Source organism: Tachysurus fulvidraco, chromosome 12 (assembly GCF_022655615.1).
Source record: "Tachysurus fulvidraco isolate hzauxx_2018 chromosome 12, HZAU_PFXX_2.0, whole genome shotgun sequence".
In the NCBI taxonomy this organism is placed as follows: Eukaryota; Metazoa; Chordata; class Actinopteri; order Siluriformes; family Bagridae; genus Tachysurus; species Tachysurus fulvidraco.
Window position 1 is genome coordinate 10,117,607 of NC_062529.1, and position 12,470 is coordinate 10,130,076.

Here is a 12,470-nt window from a genome sequence, read left to right on the forward strand (position 1 = left end):
GTGTTAATCATGCTTCCAAATAATTTTTTAATTATTTCTGTTGGACGTATGTAATTAATTCACTCTGTATAATGTTTATTGTATTCAAATAACTTTGCTTCTTTGGGGAATTTGACTATGTTCCTATTTACAACAATCTCAGGTTTCCCTGAACTTCTTTCTTTCTGAACTTTCTGAATCTCAAGAAATGACCTCTCACCAGTAGGAGATCTGCAGAGGTTCCTATAAAACAGAAAGCTTCAACAACACACTGTTTTAGTTTTAAAGAAGAGCTTGTAAGAAATGGTCTGCATGACTGCTTCGGTGGGAGCTGACCCAGTGGGGTTGACAAGATTTAGACCTCATCTCTAAATAGAGCTTGCAACATTTTTTGACTACCTTCAGCATTTCATCAAATTCTGGAATTTAGCTGGTGAGGAACAAAGAAAGTGTTTGACATCCATGACCAAACAAAGAAATCAGGCTGAAGTGTTAGCTCAAAACAAAATGCAGTTCTTATGGAAGTGAACAGCATATGTACAGTAACATGCTCTAGACACACCTGAACGCTGAAGGGAAGACAGAGAGCAATATTGGCTGTCAAAAGAAAAATAGAATCTAAAATAAAAATGTATTAAAAAGGTAAATATTTAATACGTGTAGGATTCGTTCATCCTCTTCCCGCTTCTTCCTCTCCTCCTCTTCCTGCTTCCTCTTGTGCTCCATCTCTGATTTCCTGTGGTAGTGCAGAATAAGGAAGAATCATATGACAATTAAAAAAACAAACAGCAAAATAAAATTTTCTAATTATATCTAGTTTCTCAATGTTGGTTTATGTATTTTTTTTATTTCAGGTCAAAAAATTATTAATATTTAATTTTAATTCATTTTATTATAATCACCCTGTTCAGTAGAAAGACCCACTGTCACGGTCACATATGCAAGTTTAAAAATTTAATTAAATAATTTATTAATTAATCATTTATTAAGGCAAATAAATTGTGATTTCCTTAAAAAAGTCAATAATTATTTTTTTAATCAGTAAAGCAGTTTCAAAATTTTCCATGGAAATATCACTTAAAGTAATTGTGCAGAGTAAGAATTAGGCCAACAGTGAAGGTAGATAAATGGTGCCAGTGCAATGCTTCAAATAAAAACCATCCAAAAAATTTTCTCCCATGCTTTAAGGGACACGAGAAATTTTAGTGCTGAGTAAAACTCATCTAGAAGACAGAACATTGTGGGGAGATTTGGTGAGACTTACATGCGTCGGTCATCTTCCTCCTGTTTGCGTAACTGTGCCTCTTCTTCGCGTCGCTTCCTCTCTCTATCCATTTCTTCCTGAATGTGCTTTAGCCGCTCCATCTCCTCCTCTTCTTGCTTCTTCTTTTGCATAGAGGAAAGCAGCTGCTCTGAGCGCTTCACCAGGTCCTCGTACTCCTGTTCAATCTCTGTGCGGCTCATCACTGTAGTCTGAGTGATACAGAACACAAAGACAAACAAATATACCTAGCATCCCTCATCAGTTTGGAGTAAACAGTGATCGCAAAAACACAATTCACAAACCAGATACCACGAATATTCATAGAACAGCTCTTAAGTTTAATTATATGCATGCTTTTAGATTCCCCGTTACTAGTAGCCTAAACGATTGTAAATCAACGAGTGAAAGTAACTTCCCCACCCAAACTCCTGGCCATGAAATGCTCAGTTATAAAACAATTCAATCTTTCAGCAAAAGAAGTCAACATGGCAGATTGTGTCAGTAAGGAGGTTAGCTTGCTTTCATATACTGCAGGTCCTCATTAATCCATAACATCACCTTAGTACTGTCTGGCAGAGCGGCAGAGAAGTACCAAAGGCTTGTTGTTTTTACAGAGCCAACTGAAGCAACAAAGTGGTAAAGATTCAGCTCTAGTGTCAATCAGTTAATCACTGAGATGGTGAGGAGGGCATGGTGTCTGAACTGCACTGCCTACAGTAGAGCATGCATTTGGCCTGAAATCTTTGTTCAATCAGAATGAGAGAGAAAATGTCTGGACAGCAAAAAGTCCATTCTAGCAAAAAGCCTTAAGGGTTTGAAGTGTGCAAAGACTAGTAATAGAGAGATTATACAGCAAGATTAGGATAATCATAGCCATGTAATTTATAACATTTGAAGGCCAGTGAAAATATCCCAGGGATCCATCATGTTCAGTGGAATCAGTCACGCATTGATTTGCTCAATGTGTAGTGTTATGCTTAGAGATTAAATTATAAATGCAACCCGAGTCTGACCAACATCCGATTATCTGCTTTATTGCTTTGTTAAATTATTTTACTATATTTAATGCTCTGCTTAGGAGAAGCTAACTGGAGTAAAACACAGAGCTCTGCTGTGGTCTGAGTTCTATTTTGCACTGTAAGGTAATACATGCACAAAGATAAGAAAACTGCAGCAGCAGCTTGTGACAACAATTCATGCATAACATCTTTAGTTTATCTTCACCACTCCATGGAATGACTGGCGACCTGTTGTATTATGAATGGCAAACTGACACCAGGCCTCCAAGTCACTAAAAGACAAAAGGTCACACCACAATGTGCCTTGTCCTAGATTAAAAGATTTCATCAATCTTGTATTCACTTAATGCAGTATTTTCTAGAGCACAATGTTATATCAACCTCACCTTAATCTTGGTCATGAGGGAGTTGATGGAGTTTGCCAGCTCCTGAATCTGCTTGCTCATCTCCAACTTGCCCTCTTTCAGACCGCTCACAGCCTCATTAAACTTCTCCATTCTCTTCTTCAGATTCTGAACCTTTACCAAACCATCAACACTGCAATGCAACAGAAAATCTAGATCAGTTATAAATAAATATAAAGAAGCAGGATGGATGTAAACCTACAAATTCTTCTACTGGTACATACGGTTCATGAGTAAATGGGAGGTAAGTATTTTAAAAGCATAAAGACCGGCACCCACCGAGGCTTATGTCTCCTCTTGCACAACCACATGCGGACCGTTTTCTGAATTTTAATGCAGGCGCAGGCCCTGTACTTGATTTTATTCTTCACTGCAGGAGAAGGGGGAAAGGACAGGGAGAATACATTTTCTCATTTAGAAGGACAATTAGGGCGCAGAGGCAAGTCTTTTACTTCACAAATTCCCTGTTGAGTGTTCATGACAAGCAAGAGATGATCAATAAAAAGCCATGTTTCTAAGGTTGTAACATTTTCAAGAACACAGAACCTTTTTCGGGAACTCAGGAGATTTAAATGTTTCTACCAGAAGACCTAGGGGTGATTTTATTACGTTACGAACCAAAAACCTTTTAGGTTTCTTACCCTTTTGTGCCTTTTTTTAAAAACCTGCTGACAGCTAACAAGCAATTACTATAGCTTGTTTTTATCACCAATGGTGCATGACCAGCAAATGTATCTAAAGATTATTTTGTAATACACACGGCAAACAGTAAAAACTCACATTTAATGACAGACAGTCCACACCACTGGACCTTTTTCCAGCGGCTGCACACCAGCCACTTGTTGACCCGTTGGACCAGCTCTGCCAAGTGCTCTGGGTCAGACCTCATGATCTGGTCAAACTCTGCAAACTGAGATGCACACAGCAATCACCTTTGTGTTAATACTACAGTCTCTCTTATTTAATCTATTTTTCACAATAACAATTCAAAGACAACTGAAGTGTTAGCTTTGACTATTTATTCCAGACCTATACCGAGGATGCTCACCTTTCCAGGCCGAAAAAACACCTTTGTCAGTCCAAACTTGTAATCACTGTCATTAAGCCCCAGTGCTTTAAAGAGAGCCTGCAGTGGACATGTGAAATGGTTAGAGACAGGAACTCTGAAGAGAAAGAATAAAGCAAATGTAGAATTAAGGAGAAAGACATACCTTACAGAATAGGCGAGGGTCAAGTCTAGCAAGCTTGCCTGGCAGGTATTGCTTGTACATATTATATAGCTCATGAAAAGGGGCTCGGGAAGGAAACCCTCCCTGCATCAGATCTAGTACTGAAACCATTCCTGTGAAGAAGTTAATATCTTGTTCACAAAATGTTTTTTCCAATACTATATGCTTATGTTAAAAGGAAGCCAAAGTAAATATTCCACATATTGATTTGAATCAGAAGCATTTTTGCAAGTTAGTGAAGGAAATGAGCCTCTGCATATGCACATCTACTTCTAGCTTGTTGGCCACAATCATTCTCCAGAGCTATTTCATGAGGGTCTTAAGTGCACCAACCATTATTGCTTGCTAAGAAAGACCAAGTGCTGCAAAAGCAGGCTATGACATGTGAAAAAAGCTCATTAACAAAGCCCTTCCAGGCTAAAACCACCCCAGGAAGATAATGAAAAACAATCACTGCTCTTCACATTTAATGCATCTACTCAGTGGGCAATGCATATGTTCTGAAAAACAAGTGTTTAGATTGATGAGCTGTCTTTAGTGGTGCCATATATTTGAAGTGATACATTTGAAGCTACACCGACAATATGGAGAAAAATTAATGGATGCTTAATTTGACCAGGACACTGTGTGTTGCATGGGCTTCTGGATATACACAAAGCACTCATACCAGAACACTGCAGCTGGGACAGAATTTGAGCTCCTTCAAACTGGTGGCTCACCATCTTCAGATTGGGCTTCACACAGCGGATGAAGCTGGATCCCTTTGTACATATTATCAAAGTGACAAGTTGGATAATGGTTAGCTTATGCACTGTGTGTGAGCTGTGTTCTGAATATGCTATTATCCAACTTCTGAATTCTATTAGGAAGTAAATCTCTTTAACCTGGGATGTTTCACCCAGTCTTAGCCAAAGATTAATGACAATGTAAATAAAAGACTTGACATCATGCACTGTTGGTTGCTAATGGACAGTATTTCAACAGAATGTTTAAAGATACTCACTGTGCTGCAAAGCTTTTCTAGCAGAAGAATCAACTGAGTCTAAAAAGAAAATTGACAGAAAAAGGACTCAGCATTTTGTAATGAGTACACTATACACAATGGGTTTTCTCCCATGCAAATTACATGCAAAAAAAAGCAGGCATATAAAGCAAGAGGGAAACATGCATAGTTCTAGTGAGCTTACATGTGAACATCTCACTCCTGTGTTACAACAGAACCATACCAATAATGTAAATAGAGAGAGAGAGAGCTAGTATAGGAGAATACATTACAGTGAGAATATCTGGTGTGTTGTATGATTACACAGAATTAGAATTGGTGTAAATGTATTCCAGTTTCCTTAAGGCCATGAAAATGAATGAATGTCATTAACACTATGAATTCAGCACTAGATTGACAATGCAAAACCAATCCAGACATCATGAAGCTCTCACACAAACAGGAAGGTGAAGCGAGAGCAGAATGAGAGAGCAGTGGTGGTAGCTGGAGTATGTGACTGGGTTTAGACTTGTAATGGCTGGTGAGACATGGTAAGCTACACCCTTTCCCTGGGTTGGAGTTTCACAGGCCAGTCTTACCCAGTTACAAGTTTGAGCCTTTCTCCATTATCTTCTTGTTCTGCCATTTTATCTTTATATTTAAGACATACACGTTTTTCTCAAGGATGGAGTAAAAAAAAAACAAAAAAAAAAAACAGAAGGTCTAAGGAGGTAAGAAGAGGAGAAAGGGGACAGGGGGAAGAAATAGAGAACCAGGTTAAAAGTCAGGAAGTCAAGTTCACATTGTCTTCCAATGAAGCTTATCCTACTTCACTGAAAAGTGAAGGACAACTCTAGCAGAAACAACTGTCTGCATTTGTGAAGGACAAATATCTATATTCTATAGCCTTATATATAAACCTGGTTGTTTTCTGATAGTTTGAAAAGCAGGTTTACCTTGAACTTGTTTCCTACGCTGATGAAGCTGAGTTTGCCCGCCTTCTGCTTAGAGTCCTTTGAGTTTGAGTTGTTCTCAAAGAGATCCCGAACAAACTTGTCCTTCGACTCGCACACAAGGCTCTCCAAGGACATGTGGAGGGCATCATTATTCTTCTCCACAAAACGGGTCTGGTCACATACATACTCAGCATCAGGCAAAGAATGAGGCCACACATATACATTCAATTTCAATCTATCATGGTACCTTATCACTTAATACACTTTTTGCTATATATGATTTTCACCATTTCAACCAAGGTTCAAACATTAAAAAAGGTTGAAATGCTGAATAAAAATGGGTATGTAAAACTGAAAGGAAAGGTAAAATGTAAAAGCATGAAGAAAAGTTATATTTTATATTAATAAAATATATGGCCCTTGTATCACAATGGTATATTTCAAATAAATAAATGTTAATAATACAAGACCAAGTATACATACAGTCTCATAACACACAGCTCCTGCAAAGTGCCTGATAATGAATCCTTCGTCATCCCTTAGGTTCCTGTGGATTGTTAGTTTGGACTTTCTTGGAATCTATTAAAAAATAATTTATAATTTAAGCTTGGTTTCAATCAACCAAATAATGTACTTCACAAGTCTATATAAGCATTTATGTGGACTACATACGACATAAATGAAAATGTTAATTAACATCAACCCACTTATTTAAAATAGTTTTCAGGTTTGAAATTAGTTGTTTTAACAATAGCTAACCGTAAGGCGGAAGTGTTCTTTGTGCTTGGTATGAACAGCTTCAGCAAAGTGCTGGTCACTGGGCTGTGGTAGCCGGTTCTCCTCATCAAGGATGTCCAGAATTCCTACCAGTTTTGCCTCAATAAGGTCTACAGCAGGAGAAAAAAAAACAGAATTATAAAATGCAGCATGTAGCAGAGACAGCACACTACATTAGCATTCGCTGACCCGGCTGATCAACCATTATCCAGAGCATATCCGTCCCAAGCAAATTTAATGGAATGAAGGCAAAGCTGAGGAGCGCTTGGCTATATTTGGTATTCAGACAAGGGTATCTATGGGGTGCATTATGCATCAGCAATACATGCAGGTTACTGAGGACTAGACACAGGAACATTCATGTATTTGCATGAGCAGACACCTGTGCTTAAATGAGAGTTGATTGATGAGGGGAAATAGAGTAGAGCTCCTGCGTGTCCATTTGCAAGTCACTAGGATGTGCAATAGGCTGCATTATTAATGGAAGCATTAGCATGGCCTGAGCCTCTGAATGGAAAGTGTCTGTAAGCGCTTTGCCAAATGCCGAGTCTTGTTAGATGCAGAGCTGTTATCTAGGACACAGCTGAATACTGTGAAGTGATGAAAATATTGGTAAGCAATATTTCTTTATTCTCTGCAAAACCATTTATGAAAGCCCTACATGACATATCAGTTACTATGAACTAAATAGTACAGGTGTGGGTGGGTGGCTGGGTGTGTTTCACCAAATAGAACATGGAGATAACAGGAGAGCTGATTCAGTTTCTGGATTCAGTTGCCTTTAAATCATAGTCGTGGCATGGAAGCTCTCCTTAAAAGTTTTAATAAGCCCCTGGAAACACTGCACAGTGACAGTGTACCAAAAGAATAGGTTATCCCTATGTCTATGAAAATCTAGGAAATGCCAACTTTTGTGCCAGAGTCAGCACAAAAAGAAACAGCAACACAAGAAGAGGAATTAGGGCTATATGTACAGTTAGTTACTTTATGGTACCTTGCAGTGATGTGCAAGCAATTTTATAAATGTAGTTACGCTAAGCTTCAAGTTGCTGTATAGACAATGTACAGCCATATTAAAAATGTCTTTCAGAGATATGTAGCTAGCTATACTACAGGACAAAAAGAAGATTAACTACATTGTTACATGAACAATTGAGCTCATCTCTTCAGTTAGAATATTTGCTATTATTATTATTATTATTGTTGTTGTTGTTGTTGTTGTTTCTGAATCACTTCTATGGATCAATAATTACATTACATCTCTGTTTAGGTTTTTTTATTCTGCTGGTAAATAAGATTTCAGCTGACCTACACCTATACCTGCTATTTATGCTCAGTCATTTCTATGAATTTCACATTATCCAGAAAAATACCATTAATAACCAGTCCTTTTTTTTGTTTAGTTGTTTCCTATCATGTCCAGCCAGGAATTATGTATACAGTTTGTGGTGTAGGTTAAGCAGATGCCTCTATTCATCTGTAAAATTGATCAGTAAGCTTCTAAAATTGAGCAACTGCTACTGCTCAAAACTGACACCTCTTTTATGTATGATAAAGTGTTGTAGAAAATGACAGGCAAGTGAAGAGCATATGTCGGCTGAATGATACTGACCTATGCAATCCTGATTATCAACATAATGAACTTCATTCACTCCCAAGCCCTCTTTCTGATACAGTTCTTGTTCCTGGTAAAAATCAGAAAGAAGAAAAGAACAATAGCAGTAGCAGCTTTCACAAATCATGGAAGTTAAAATTTCATGGTACACAAAAAATTAATCTAATATATATTAGACAAACAAATATATTCAACACCATTTTTGTTTTGCTCAAAATTATACAAATTACCCAAATCAATACCATTATTTGTAATAATACAAATAACTAAGTGTATTGTAAAACTGACCTCTTTCAGTATGCGCTCATTAAAAAACTGCTGCAACTTTTCATTACAGTAGTTGATGCAGAACTGTTCAAAGCTGTTGTGCTCAAAATACTCTAGAAGGGAACAGAGTGAAATCATTAATAGTACCTAAAACCGTTATGATTATTCCAGTTTCTTGCTCTTGTACAAAAATCATTAAGCAATAGCTTACAACAGCTCTTGTAAAAAATAAATAAATAAATAAAACAAAAAAAAAACCCAAATTGCCAGACAGATAATTATGTCACTATCATGTACAAACACCGTCGCTGCTCCACACAAACTCACCAAATCCAGCGATGTCCAGCACTCCAATGAAGTTTGAGGAGGTCTCGAAGGGGAAGCACCGGTTGACCCGTGTGACCACATGATCGAAGAGGCGGCTGTAAATGGCCTTGGCTAGTGCATCACGTGCATTGTTGGCCTGCTCCACCTTCAGTGGCACCCTGGAGAATGGCAAAGTGGGCCAGGAGGAGTCAAAAACTGGGCCAGAACTCCTGTTAATGTAAACTCATCAATATATGTCACTTTAGCTTTACTTCAACCCATCTCAAAAGCTGTCAGCCGCTTCTCCCTCAAAGCCGTTTTATTGCCGTCAGAGAGATAGGCCAACTTTAAAATGCGAATGAGTACAAAAATAATACAAAAAACAAAACCTTATAATAAAACAATTTGAATATTTTCTCTGAACACTATTTTGAAAAGAAGAGCTTGTGTCATTGTGCTGAAGCACTTTTCTATTCTTGACTCTCTTATTTCACCTCCTGAGACCTGGATTGAAGTTATTATGGTGTGTAAAAACTGGATTTTATGAGTTAGCATAAACTTAGCATATCTACTACTTTCCATTTGAATCACATGCTTTTGGCTCCCACATATAGACAGTCCTAGTTTAAAAAAAGTTCCAGTCCACTTTACAGTTTGAAACACTTAATAAAGTAATGTTAGTGATCATCATTAGTTGACATGGCAAACAAAATGTTATAATAAGCAGTGCTGTAATGTAACGTAGTACTAATACTTTGTTACTGCACTTAAGTAGAAATTTCACATATCTTTAGTTTACTTCGCTATTAAATTTATGCCAACTTTCACTTTTACTCCGCTATATTTCCACTAAGCATCTTTGTTACTCGTTACTACAAAACAAAATCAGCAGAAATGTGTGCGGCTACAATAAGGGAGGTTTGGCGAATCACTGCTCCTAGATTGCATTACGCAGCTCCACACGCTCTATTTCAGCGTAATGTTGCCAAAAGGAGGCGGAAGCACAACTGAAACCGCCATGGAAGCACCTGCTGGAGGACCTCCCGTTATCGTTGACCTGGGGTGGCCAACCAGTCAGAGACCAAGAGCCACATTTTGTACTGTGTTACCGCAAAGAGCCACATCATACATATGGGCACACATGATCATCACCTTTTTTTTCCTGCCATTAAGAGAGCGAACTTGACACAAATTGTTTATTCAAATAATCTTGCTCCTACTAGGAAACTTTGAGGTATTTTCATCCCACTCACATGCACGTTTGACGAAAATACCGTATTGAACTCAAGCAAAGCGAACACGCACAATAAAAAGACACAAATACAAACTTCGATATGAACGTAAGAGCCGCATGAAACCGGGCAAAGAGCCGCATGCGGCTCGGGAGCCGCGGATTGGCCGACCCTGTCGTAGACGACCACCCGACGATAGTGGTGAACAGGGTGAAGAACATAACGTGTACGGATGAAGCGTCTCTTATGCCTACCGAAAAATCACTGAAATTTTACTTTTTACTTTTACTTCAAATACTTAAGCACATTAAATATCAGAAAATTACTTTTGATACTCAAGTACAGTATATATCAGATACTTTAAGACTTTGACTTGAGTAATATTCTAAAAGGTGACGTTCACTTCTACAGTACCAAAGTCTTTTTCTATACTTTTACTCAAGTATTGCTTTCTAATACTTTATACAACACTGAAAAGATGAAGAAGCAGAAAGTAAGTGAGTTGAAGTTGAGAAGGAAGAAAGACCAATTTCAGTGAAAACACCTTTAACAGGAATATAAAAATCAAAGTGAGCTAGCTAGCCAACTATGAGATAGAGTGTAGCTTCTTCGGGGTCTGTTTTTGTAGAGAAGAAAGACTAGATAGAACAATTGGCCATTTTGTGTCTGACATGTATCTTGCTCGATATTACTTTCTTGTTTATAGAACTGTTGTGCAAAAGCAGCAGCCCTGTGGGCTTGTGTCTGCACTGAATCACATCTGTGCCAATATTCTGAATAACTGCACCCTTTCCTCTTGCACTGTGATATTGTTTAATTAGTTTCCAGGGTGATCAAACAGAAGATTAGGAAATACAGAAAAGTCTGTGGATTAAAAAGCAAGCAGCTGTCTAGCTGTCAAAAAATCAAATTAAGTATCTAACTTCTAACTTTTAATTTATGTGTTTTTTCATGATCTATGTTTATCAAATAATATTAGTTACTTTCACTCTCCTGTCTAACTACCCTGAATGTTAATGGGAGATCTGTTGTATGAAAGTTAAAGAACAGAGCAGGGTGATAAATCAGATCATAAGTTATAATGTCTGAACTGTTTTCATTAAATCATCACTGGAGTTTAACACAAAATGGCTGTTTAACACTTTGTTTTTATTTAGCTGCATTTAATCCAGTGAGTTTTTATTCACCATGTTGTTTTTTATTAAATCCATTTGAATCAATTAATTTATAGATTTCAAATTCTTGTTATGATCATAATATACAATTACAATGAATAATACTACATTTTCAGACATTTTTCTTAATAAAAATGAAAGGATCTGATTTTTTTTTTAATACAAGACAGCTTCAAACAGAATGCATCTGTCAGACCAGTGATTTTTAACTTGTTGGCCTTTGCCTCTATATCTTTTTTCATAGTGCCATAAGGGGCAGTGGCAGATCTCAGATCTTTTGGTTTAACTGTTCCACTGCTATACTGTAACTTGAAAGAAAAAAATTAAAGTAAGCGAAATGCTTCACCATATGGCAAAGTGATAATATTTTAAGCTGCAAACTGGAATCCGTCACTTCACTGCTGCAGGAAAAGTGCCACACTGTTCAGAGAATATGATATAAACACAAAATGGCAGTGCATTTTTTCTCAGCAAAATGAGTGCATATGATACATGCTTGTGAAACTCTAGACCTTCTTTCAGACACCTTCTAGCAACATCTGTTCTTGGTTAAGTATTAATCGGCCTAGCTTCACCACAACGTTCAACCAGCACTTGGTCAAAGAACAAGAAAGTTTAGCACACTAACTCCTGTAAGACACTGAAGTAAAGAAGGTTAGGATAAGCACTGGATCTACAAAAAAAGGGTTGAGGAAAAAAAACACTCTGACTTTACACAGCCTTTCTTTTTCAATGAACAAAAATGAATCTGCTTATATACAACAGAATGATTTTAAATGGCAACAAGACCATTAGGTTATATGGGTTCTGGGAGTGACTACACCCCTCATCCATAGAGGCTGATATTGGTTATTTTTTGAACCCCTGCTCAGACCAATTACAGCAAGAGGATTTAATAAGAAGATGTGGATCAGGATGAACTGATGAAAGGTAATGCTAGAGGACATTCACATCACAGGGGAGGGAGCGGTGATGAATATGCTGCAGGAGCCTGTTAGGTTTGAGTGGAGCTCTCAGCACAGGATACAGCACACCACTGCTCGTCATTTGAAGTACCTTAATGCGAACAGACACTTCAGAAAATCAAAACGCAAAATCAGCCTGGTTCTGGATCTGCTGCGGAGTGACTTCATGCACGGAAAAAGCTTACTTTAATATATAAAAATAGATATGTCAACAAGTTTCTCAGACAGATATGACCTCAATACAAGACCAAAGATCTGATAAATGTCATATGTAAAACTGCCTGCACGTGAAAAAGATGT

The 12,470-nt window shown here is 37.6% G+C and overlaps 1 protein-coding gene across 2 annotated transcripts in view; it reads right to left on the reverse strand.

The window, feature by feature from the left end:
* myo6b (myosin VIb) overlaps nucleotides 1-12,470 on the reverse strand; it is a 32,061-nt gene that overhangs the window by 6,531 nt on the left and 13,060 nt on the right. For both annotated transcript variants that reach the window (XM_027172562.2, XM_027172561.2), the window contains exons 13-27: nucleotides 8,820-8,977; nucleotides 8,514-8,605; nucleotides 8,223-8,295; nucleotides 6,593-6,720; nucleotides 6,317-6,412; nucleotides 5,834-6,004; nucleotides 4,899-4,937; nucleotides 4,563-4,656; nucleotides 3,878-4,008; nucleotides 3,715-3,792; nucleotides 3,447-3,576; nucleotides 2,946-3,036; nucleotides 2,649-2,799; nucleotides 1,244-1,452; nucleotides 637-715 (exon numbers count right to left, since the gene is read on the reverse strand). In XM_027172562.2, the coding sequence (XP_027028363.1) occupies nucleotides 637-715; nucleotides 1,244-1,452; nucleotides 2,649-2,799; nucleotides 2,946-3,036; nucleotides 3,447-3,576; nucleotides 3,715-3,792; nucleotides 3,878-4,008; nucleotides 4,563-4,656; nucleotides 4,899-4,937; nucleotides 5,834-6,004; nucleotides 6,317-6,412; nucleotides 6,593-6,720; nucleotides 8,223-8,295; nucleotides 8,514-8,605; nucleotides 8,820-8,977 (1,720 nt within the window). The remainder of the gene's footprint in view (nucleotides 1-636; nucleotides 716-1,243; nucleotides 1,453-2,648; nucleotides 2,800-2,945; nucleotides 3,037-3,446; nucleotides 3,577-3,714; nucleotides 3,793-3,877; nucleotides 4,009-4,562; nucleotides 4,657-4,898; nucleotides 4,938-5,833; nucleotides 6,005-6,316; nucleotides 6,413-6,592; nucleotides 6,721-8,222; nucleotides 8,296-8,513; nucleotides 8,606-8,819; nucleotides 8,978-12,470) is intronic.